The sequence below is a fragment of the Pteropus alecto genome, unplaced genomic scaffold, assembly GCF_000325575.1.
Source record: "Pteropus alecto unplaced genomic scaffold, ASM32557v1 scaffold76, whole genome shotgun sequence".
NCBI classification, from domain to species: Eukaryota; Metazoa; Chordata; class Mammalia; order Chiroptera; family Pteropodidae; genus Pteropus; species Pteropus alecto.
This window is the reverse complement of record NW_006443138.1, coordinates 4,734,424-4,745,039: the sequence shown is the minus strand read 5'-3', so window position 1 is coordinate 4,745,039 and position 10,616 is coordinate 4,734,424. Positions and strand designations below refer to the sequence as shown.

The 10,616-nt window shown below is 38.5% G+C and overlaps 1 protein-coding gene and 1 pseudogene across 1 annotated transcript in view; one reads left to right on the top strand and one right to left on the bottom strand.

The window, feature by feature from the left end:
* The window catches only part of GRIP1 (glutamate receptor interacting protein 1), a 145,674-nt gene that overhangs the window by 90,033 nt on the left and 45,025 nt on the right, over positions 1–10,616 (top strand). Inside the window, 2 exon segments of the mRNA XM_025041074.1 lie at positions 3,061–3,130; positions 4,738–4,883. Of these exon segments, the coding sequence (XP_024896842.1) occupies positions 3,061–3,130; positions 4,738–4,883 (216 nt within the window).
* LOC112472524 lies at positions 6,175–6,293 on the bottom strand (annotated as a pseudogene).

Genomic DNA, 10,616 nt, shown 5'->3' with positions numbered 1-10,616 from the left:
TTGTCAAGCATTCAGTTCTGTACATGGGACCAACTTATATTGAGATTTCAAATGGTTATCCTTGTTTTTTATTTGTTTTCCAGAACTTAATAGCCTTTGGTTGCCCTCCTTTTCTGAGCTACACACTTCACCCATTTAATGTAAGCTCCTCCCCATTTGACATGTTTGTATGACCTTCCCAGTTGGAATCAATTTACAGAAGAGAGAAAATTAGTTCATCCCTAGTGACCTCATGAGATTTCACCAGCCCTGCCTCTCCTTTTGATCCAATTTCTCTGGCATTTGATGGCCGTTGACCAGAGCGGAAGTGCCTAGCTCATAGTTGGTGTTCAATAAATATATGTCGAAAGAATGATTCTGTAGAAAACTTTAATCAGAGTCAAAACACTGAGTGAGTGCTATTGTGTTCTCACTCAAAGAGCCACAAACTCAGAGGCTCCCAGGGATGAGGCAAGTTAGTGAGTGACATCCTTCCAATGAAGACAGTGGCAAATGGGAGACTGAAAACTCCATCTAAAGGAGCTGGTGGGAAAGTGAGTCCAACGTTGATGGATAATCATAGCAACAATAAACACTATGTAGTGAATCCTATGTGCACTAGTCCAGTCGCTTTATGTGTAAAAACTCAATCCTCGCATCAAAAATTCTATGAGGTAAGCACTATTATTATCTTCATCACCATTTTGCAGACAAGGACACGAAAGTGCTTAAAACTATGTGCCCAAGTGCACATGGCTACTTAGTGGTAGAGTCAGGATTTCTAACATGAGCATTCCGGCTGCCAAGTCCTGGTTCTTAATCACTACAACCATATTGCCTCTCTAATTTTTAAAAAGAAGCTATACATCTATATGAAATCTACTCATTTCTATATATTGGCAACTAATTTAATTTTTTAAGTACTATAATTCAAGCAAAGCATGCTTAATTTGTGACTTCTCAGGTAGTGGATAGTTAAAACATGGTGCTAGGGTGTGTAAATCATGACTGAGTCCCCAAAGCCTGCATTGCCACATTTAATGTACCTGGTAGGTATGGTAGTGACATTGTCAAGAGCTCATACAGATTTTGGACCATTTACGGGTTCAGCTTCATCACTCCAATGGGCACCCATCCTGATGAACCTTTCAAGTCTTGGATATGGAGTTGGTTAAAGGAGAAGGAGAAGGATCTGGTAAATGTGAGAACGGCCACCATACTTATCTGTAGGCCAGTGGTCCCCAACCTTTTTGGCACCAGGGACCAGTGCTTCTATGAGAATCTAATGCCTGATGACCTGAGGTGGAGCTGAGGCAGTGATGCTAGCACTGGGGAGCGGCTGCAAATACAGATGGAGCTTCGCTCACTCACCCGCCGCTCACCTCCTGCTGTGCGGCCCAGTTCCTCACAGGAGTCCACAGCCCAGGGGTTGGGGACTCCTGCTGTAGACCATAAGAAGTTTCAAACCTCTCTGCAAAGCTTTGTGGGTTTGTCCAAGAAGTCACAGTGCTGTTTTCCTCTGTTGCAAAGATGACAGAGATGGCTTTGCTGTGTTTTGTTGCCTGTGCTATTGTTTTGTTTCGGTGGAACATGGATTTTTTTTCAAACCAAGGGAAATATTGAGTGTTCTGTGATGGTTACTTCAGCTTGGCAAACGATTGTGTAAATTCACTGGCAGATGCTAGAAAAGTTGTACTTCCTGGTAATAACAAAGTTTTATTTTTGTGTCCTATGCCCAAAACAATTTGCAGTTCTGAAATATGACACGAGTGATAATGCTAGATGTTTATGTTTTCTCTTGAGGAATTATTTCATATCACTGAGTAGAAGTATAAATTATGAATTAATTATAGTGAATAGAATGTTCTACGTTCCTTTCTACAAGCCAAGAATAATGATTGGATGAAGTACCATTAACATTTACTGTGAACTAATTTAGGTAGTGGGTAGGGTATTGGTGTGTGTGTTTGTGTTGTCTTTCAATGTTGTATTGAGATATTAAACCATCTGTTCTTATGCATAAACATTTTTCTGGGATTCAGATGCTATTATGGGTTATGATATGGTTCTGTGATTATTATGAGGTGATCAGACTGTTTATAAGAAAATCTTACTGTAGGGGCCTTTTAATGGTCACTAAAGGCTTAGGTTGGCAAAACAGCTCTCCTCTTGGAGGCACATTGTTTTTTTACAAATGTTAGTATGGTTAATTTTAAGTATCGGACTCCTAAATTAAATATTTCCAAATTCCTACATTAAGATGACATTTTTGTATTTATTTGGACTATAGTTCATTTTGAAGATTAAGTAGTCTCATTACTAATTGCTTTTCATTCTCATCAAATTCCTAAGAAGAGTTATAAAGCTCAAAACCGACCACTGTGCAGGATAATAGTTTTATCTGTAAACTCAATAAAAATTATATAAACATGTTTAGAATATGAGTATTATAAAAATGTAATTAACACCAAATATTTACTACTGTCAATAAAATAATCACATTCCAAAACACTTTAGAACATTCTAGGTATGAATTTGTGAGCAAAGATTAAAGATTTACAGTACATCTAGCAAAAGATTTCCTTCTGGAAAAAAAGAAAAAACCTTTAAATCAGTGATTCTCATCTACTTTCCCACCCAGAACACTTGGTAATATAGCACGTACCCATGACAATGGTGTCCTTTCCCTCAACAGGAGTAAAAGAAAGGGTGGGAGAAGGAATCACACATGAGTATCACTAACAGGAGCCCCCAGTTGCTTTTAACACTCTCCTATTGGTGCATCTACCCTTCACCGCCCCACCTTGAGAACCACAGATTAAAGTAGATTTAAACTTAATGCAGCTCTCCAATTGCTTTCTGCAGGTACAAATTTAAAGCGACTGCTTTAGTTTTAAAGCTTATAAATACTTTAATGTGAACATATTTTTACATCAAAAAGATGTAGTGTGCACATTTTCTAATTGATCATCTTTACATACAAATTGTATTTGCTTTAACGGTTACTATAAAATGGGAAATGTATAGTAGTGGGTGAATAGTGGATATAAAAATGTGACTAGTCTATCTTTATTATTACAGCACCATCCAGTAGAAAACCAGGAGACCCCCTTGTCATTTCAGATATCAAAAAAGGCAGTGTGGCACACAGGTAAGGAAAATGGATTTTCTGATTCATTCCAAAGCATTTCTTAATTAAAGCAAATATGACCCTTGCCTCACCCTAGGTAGACCTTGCTAATGGATCATGCTATTCTCAATATTTTCCATGTAGCCACTATTAATCAATCATATTTGACATCCCTAATGTCAATGGCTATTGTAGATCTATTTATTCCTGCGTCCAATGGAGACAGCCAACATCTGAAAATGTTTTTTAGGATCTCCCGTGAAGCCGACATAGGGTCTCCTTCACTGATCATATCCATCTTTCATTTTCCAACTAAAAAACTGAAAGCAGCCCCAATTATGACAGAAACTCCACATGAACATAATAGCTTATGAAAGAGCTTTGCTGATGCCAGAATGTCCTCCCGGGCCAAGCCAGATCCTTGAGTCTTAGTCTCCTATTTGGTACAGATACCATCAAAATCAAAGAGTCTCAAACTTTTGGTTTCACAGATCAAAAATATTTTTTTAAATACTGGTATAAGACTGTTAACTTTTTTTCTCTAGTTAAGAACTTTTAAAAAATCCCATCTGTTATCACAGTCATTTAATTAAAGAAATATTTTAACATTCAAAGGTAGTAAGGACATTGTTCGAGTTTAGGTATATAGGTATAGGCTGTGACAGAGAGACTCACAAATAGAGTGCATCAAACAAAAGTTTGTCTCTCATATGACAGTTGGAAAATAGGCAGGCAATGCAGGGCTGGGAAAGCAGCTCTGCCATCCTCATCAGCTTGCTCGGCATTACAATTTTCTAGCTACGTGAAGGAGGTGGGGGTGGTGCCAAGACAGTGTTGGGCATACATCTTTAGGGGGTGATCTCGAAGAAGAAAGGGGAGAATGGATGCTGGGAAGCAATTAGCAACCTCTGTCACAGACATAATGCATAAAGATAGTTCTTACCAAAACATACCCTTTTTTTACAAATGTGTGTATACATATATGCACATATAAACGCATATACATTCTTATTATTTTTCTCATTTCATGATGGACCTTTAAAACTTTCAACAGACCCGCAGCGGTCCACAGCTAGTATTAGACTCTCAGTGGCCACACTCCAGATAGGTAGCATTGGATCTACCTTTTCTTCCTACTGCAGCCACGGTGAATTTCCCTGTGCAGCTGGGAGTCGCAGAGGCATCAAGTCTCAGACCTCCACTGAGTCCACCCCTCCTTGACTTCCCACACTTACTCAGTCAACCCTTTTTTGAACCTGGACTGCCCAGGTTCAAAAGTGGCACGCAGTGCAGAGAAGCATAAAGACACTGTTCTCTGTAGACTCCGGATCTCACCTCCCTTCCCAGGAACCTTAGAATTCCCGAGTGAAGCTTACAGTGTTATCTTGGTCTAATAGAAGAAAGCATAAGAAAAAAGGTTTTTAATATTCCACATTTTAATGTCACGGTGGCCATCAAAATAAGACTGGGAAAAATGAGCTGGTTGTCAATAAAATTTAATTTAAAAACAGTCGAAGAACCTCTTTTCCTCTAAAGACTACCATAATGCTACATTAAGCTTAATGCTTCTTAAATGGCCTGCTTAAGTGCTCATCGTTACTCATGTGCTGCTGTTTATTTACTAACAGAACTGGAACCCTGGAACTTGGGGATAAATTACTCGCGATAGATAACATTCGGCTAGACAACTGTTCCATGGAAGATGCAGTTCAGATCCTCCAGCAGTGTGAAGACCTGGTGAAGCTCAAAATCCGCAAAGATGAAGATAATTCAGGTGTCGATAGCCTCCTTTGTTAAGACTGGTTTTTCTAACTGTCCATCTGTCACAAAAGATATTAGATCTGATGTTTTACATACAGCAGCTGGCTAGTGACATTGCCTCAGAGTTTTACTTAGTTAAAAAGGTTTTTAAATTGTGCATTGAAAGTGTTGTATCAATTTTAAGTCATGGTGCTTTTAAATGATATAATTAAGATATTTTCATTACATAAATGTCTTTATAACTGTATTAAAATAATTTAATTTGTAAAAGGAAAACTAAATTCTCTCCCAGTACCACCCTAATACAATGGAAGAAGTTATTTTCAACTTGATATTTACATCACATAATTACAACCATAGTGCATATTACATTTTTACTTAATTTGGTAAGCATGTTACCATTTTATAAACCCTTCATAGCTATCATTTTATTTGCTGCCTGTAATTTATTTACCATTCTTCTCTTTTTACTTATATCACATTTAATTGTTTATTATAGATAGCACATTCATGGATATCTTTATGCATAGATATCTTTATTCAACTTTTCTTCTTTTGAATTATTTCCTTAGGAAATATTGCTAGAAGTAGGATTGCTGAGTCAGATTAAAAAGGAAATTTTATGATTCCTAATGAATCTGGCACCATGTTGCTTTCTAAAAGGGCCATATCCATTTTTAGCACTTCCAGCAATGTGTGAATACAGTGGAGCAGTGCTTCTCAAACTTCAGTGAGCCTCAGAACCACCTGAAGAGCTTGTTAAAACACAGTTCCTGGGCACTACCCCCAGATGGGGCCTGAGAATCTGCATGTCCAGTAAGCTCACTGGTAATGCCGCTGTGGTCCAGGGACCACACTCTGAGAAGCCCTTGCACCTGATTCTAAGAACCTAAGAGCTCATTGAAAAAAGTCCATTAACTGAAAGAGTCAGCTAATGTGAGAAATTATAGGAAGGATATAGAGAGAGATATGTAGATATTTTGCCAGCTTATGGGTGAAGCCAAGGCTTTTCATATGAATAGTCTGCTGATTAGAGTTACAAATCTTTTTACTCATTTATTTGCAAAACCATACCCATAATATGTAGTTTATGATTTCCAGTTTGGGGCTTTTTTGTTTATTTATTTTAATACGATGGATATTTAAAAAATTTAAAACAATCTGAATACTTACTCCATCTAGATTTTTATTTTTCCCAATGTTTTCAAGGTTTTCCTCTACATAATTAACAGTAGATTTTTGCTTAATGACCCCCCCCCTCATTGAATCTTTCCAAAGCATTTGATTTTTTTTTTTTTTTTTTACGCCTACAGCCCCTAGTCTTCCTAGGTGGTCTCCCATCCAAGTACTCACCAGGCCCGATCCTGCTTAGCTTCCGAGATCAGATGGGATCGGGCTTGTTCAGGGTGGCATGGCCATAGACTGATTTTTTTTTTATAAAACCACTACACTCATATTTCATAGGTTATGTAAAATTCATTAAATTACATAGCTACAATAATAAGTAAAACTGGCATAAAATAGGCTCGGGAATAAATGTAATTGACTCAATTTTTAAGCTGACAGCTTAAGTAGTTGCAGGAGCAGAAGTACACAGGGGTACTGGAAAGATAAACCTATTTATCTGGAGCATTCCATGGCACTGGTAGATATTTACAAAGGAGAGCAACAATTAATCCAGGAAATTGATTATTTGGAGATTGGTTAAGAGAGCTTCTGCTGTATATAATTTCATATAAAACAATAATGAGTTATCGTTCAAGTTCTGGAATCACTTGTAATCAAACAATCTAGATCTAAAGTTCGTGTTTATGTCAGGCAATGTGTTTATGATTCTTATTCAAAATCAAAACAAGTTGGTACATCAGTACATCATCATAAGGATGATTTCGTTCAAATATATTTTATAAACAACAGTTTAAAATATGTACAAGTTTCTTTTCTACTCATTATTCTCCAAGCAACTGATTTTCTGTACCAACATTTGCATTCCTCTCCTTATAAGCATGCTTCAATTGTACTTTCTTTTGGGGATTTCTTTCAAAAGAAGGATAAAGCCTCCAGTATCACTCTGGGTTCTGTGCTAGGGAAGAGGCAAAGCCCTGTGAAGAACTCCAGTTTGCATGATTTGCCAGGCTAAGCAGATCTTAGCTACCTTTCTTGTCGACTGAAAAAGCCAAGCCAGAGGTGAATATGTTTGGAGCTCACTGCTGGCAACACTCCAATTTCAAAGCCAGGCTGAGCAGACATGTTGGAAGCAGTTTCAGAAACAACTGAGCACTTGGAGAGCTGCATAATACTTTTGCTGCTTTCCCTCAGCTCGGTTTTTCCCTTTAGACCTTTACCCCTATGATCCCTATGCCTAACATTATGGTAATTATCATACTTATTAAGTATTTTTTTAATCTTTAAAAGGCCCTGAATTCTTCCATTGTAAACCATGCACCTACCTAAAATAAGACTGTAAATATAGGTGTGAGAGACATACTGTATAGATTAGTTCAAGGCAGACTTTGTAGACATGAAAAGTATGTGCCTTAAAATCAGACCTGAGTTTAAAGTCCGGCTCGACCACACTTGAGCTGTGCAAGTTCGGGCAAGTTACTTAACCTGTCTGAGTTGTGATTCCATTTTCAATAATGTGCACCTGATAATGCCGACCTCAGGGAGCTGTTGTAACTTGTTGAGCGAGATGTTTATTGGCACAGTCACTGTTCAATAACTGGGGACTATTTTTATTATTATCACATCCTGAAATGCTTCTTCCCACATTTGTTCTGATCCTTCATCAAAATATAAATAAGTGAAAAATAATTATTAATCATTACGACAGTCACTGATTTTGGAATTTTGGAGTTTGGGTACTATGCTTAATCTGAAACTAAGCTAGTGACTTGAATTGCTGCCATCCTTTGTCTCAACAATGGTAATATCCAGCATGTATTCTCCACTCCCTGAAATATTGCTCATGCTAATATTGGACTTTCTGTACTCCAAGAGTCTTCTATTCCTATCCTTAACTATCTATTCCTCTCCATCCCTGGTTCCCTCATCAGTTACAGAAAATTTATCACCATGCTTGGTATAACTCGGTTTCCTAAGCAGTACCGAAGTCGAGTTTAACAGATGTTGCTTCAAAATGTAAGCATATTCCAGCTACACTGGCTTCATTGCTCTGCCAAGGAGATGGTAGAACTATTCTCAAATGTTGTTCAAGTCTTTATTTTTCATTCAGTCATGCAATCAGTATTTATTTAGTGTTTGTGAGGTGCAAGGTACTGTGCTGGAGACTGCCAGTTCTTAGATTAAAAACACACAATCTCTACCCTTAAATCAGTCACCACTTTATAGGAGAGACAGAAGAAAATCAATAAGTAACAACATGATGAATGTTCTAGGAGTAAACACAAAATGTTAACAGAATGTGGAGGTAGCCATTGGTACTTGGGGAGCTCAAGGAAATTCTTCTAACAACCTTAGTCTTCAAAGTTTTGGGGAGCTATTGCTAGAATTAATCAGAGGAAGAATATGAGGCAAAGCAGGAGGCCAGAAAGCATAGCACATCCTAATAGCAGATGTAGCTGAAGCAACAATTATGTGTCAGGACTCAGTAGTAGATAAGTAGAAAGATATGCCAGATCATTACATTCCTTCTAAACCATGTTAAGACATTTGAACCAACCCCAGAAACCAGTGGGGAAGACTTACAGCAGGAGAGTGAGGCCATGATATTTGGTCTGTGACCACAGGTTGCAGTTATTTTCTGAAGTATTGAATGAGGCATTTAAGAGAGTCTGAATCAACTCTGTTTCTAGCTCAGACTAGAAGAAGCAGTAGAATGAAATGACTAAGAACGTTAAACTGGCTTCACAACTGACAGTCTGGGGAAACAGAAAAATAACTGCTCTGAGCATCATTTTCCTCATCTATAAATGACCATTCGATGCCTACTTCCCATGGCTGTTTTAAGGATCAGAGGAAGTAATATATTGAAGTCCTCAGCAATAATATGTGGCACCTAGTAAGGCCCAATGAGTGCTAACTATCAACAGTCGTTCTTAGGAAGTGATTAAAGCCAATCTTAGTTTTATTTTACAGTAACCAAAACTTTTGAAACACTTGGGATTGTGGGGATTTTTCTCCCCCATATTCAGAGACCATTCTGCCTTCAGGGGCTTTTGCATTTGTTATCATTCATTACCACGGGAACATAAATCAAGTCAAGCCTAATGGTTTCTTCCTGGGTCTGAAGCTCCAAAAACAATGTCTATTACCCAATCCCCAGATCCCCAAAGATGCAAGTAACCTGCTTGAAATAAAATCTATTGTTTTGCCTTGATTGCATCTAGATCTAGTATAAATGGAGAAGGGAGAGTTTGAAGATCCAAGAAGGAACCCTGAAGCAAAACAGTAGAGAATTTGGGGAAATTATGGGAAGTAATAAATGGAGGCTTCCAAATCTGTCCCATATAATTTATAAGGGTATGCTTAGACCACGCAACAGTAAGGAAGCTGTTTGGGTGGTCTAAATGGTTCATTTTTTCAGTCTTGTCCCCCTTCAAGACATGTAGCCATAGTCTGAAATGCATTCCACTACTTTTAGTTGAAATGAACTTAGATTGACCTGTGCATTTATGCATTCAAAGGCTCTCTCCCAAATCCAAGCCTCCTATTCGGCCACAGAAGCAGCTGCCATTATGGATTCAAGCCAGATAGTGCTCATTCTGTTAAACAGGCAGCACTCCAGAAGCCGGAAAATAGCATTGCAGATAAGTAATGCTGCAATTTTGCATCTGTTCTGTGGTCCCATTAATTTTCTTAACTAGAGCTGAGCATAACAAACAAGTAGGCTTGCCCCCTTTCGTGTCTTTCACTAATAGTTGTAAACCTGCTTATGATATCATTAACATCTGGTTAGGTTTGCTTTGCAACTTACTGGTGGTCCTGTACGTTTTTCCTTTTCAGAAAGTTTCTGTTCTAGTTAAACACTCCAGTTGCTCCTTTCTAAGCTTTCCAAGCTGGAGCAGCCTCGAGGAGAGACCGTCTTGGAGTACTTCCACCTCCAAAATGGTCTGAGCATAACTGGCAGTTATCACCCTCATCCTAAGCTTCAAGGCTTTCCACATGCCAGTTGGGCTGTAGCCCGAGAAGGCAGGTGGTTTTGGAAGTGCAGCCTGAAGCTGACTCAACTACTGTTGGGAATGTGAAGGGAGGGTGTTCTAGGTTTGTTGGTTCCCACAGTGGCAGCCCAGGTCTTATTCTCCCACTTTGAATGAGCCAGATTGGGTTTGCATCACTTTGGAGAAGGGACCTAGACCTTGGAGTAGCAAGGTGGATGATTCTCAAAGCTCTCTTAGAAACCTCTTCCCTTGGAACCAGTGACTGCATGCTAATATTAACATTCATTCATCCTTTCACTCATTTGTTCAGGCATCTGAAGTGTCCTTGGAGCCAGACATAGTTCTAGGCTCTGGGGATATGAAGATAAAAGTCTTTGTTTTCAAGGTGATCCTATTCTAATGGAGGAGACAAGTAGAGAGATAATTAAAACATCTAGTGAAAAGTATATACTAGGACTTACCTTCTCGGTGGGGGCCCAGATTGGTTCTCAGGGAGCAGAAAAGCTTAGATATTACATTACAATAGTTTGTGGCCTTCCAAAGCTCAACCCTACCCTACTGAATCTTATTCCTTCGTATTTAATTTCTCTCACTAGGGAGAGTTTTAATTTAGTTTTCTCCTTATT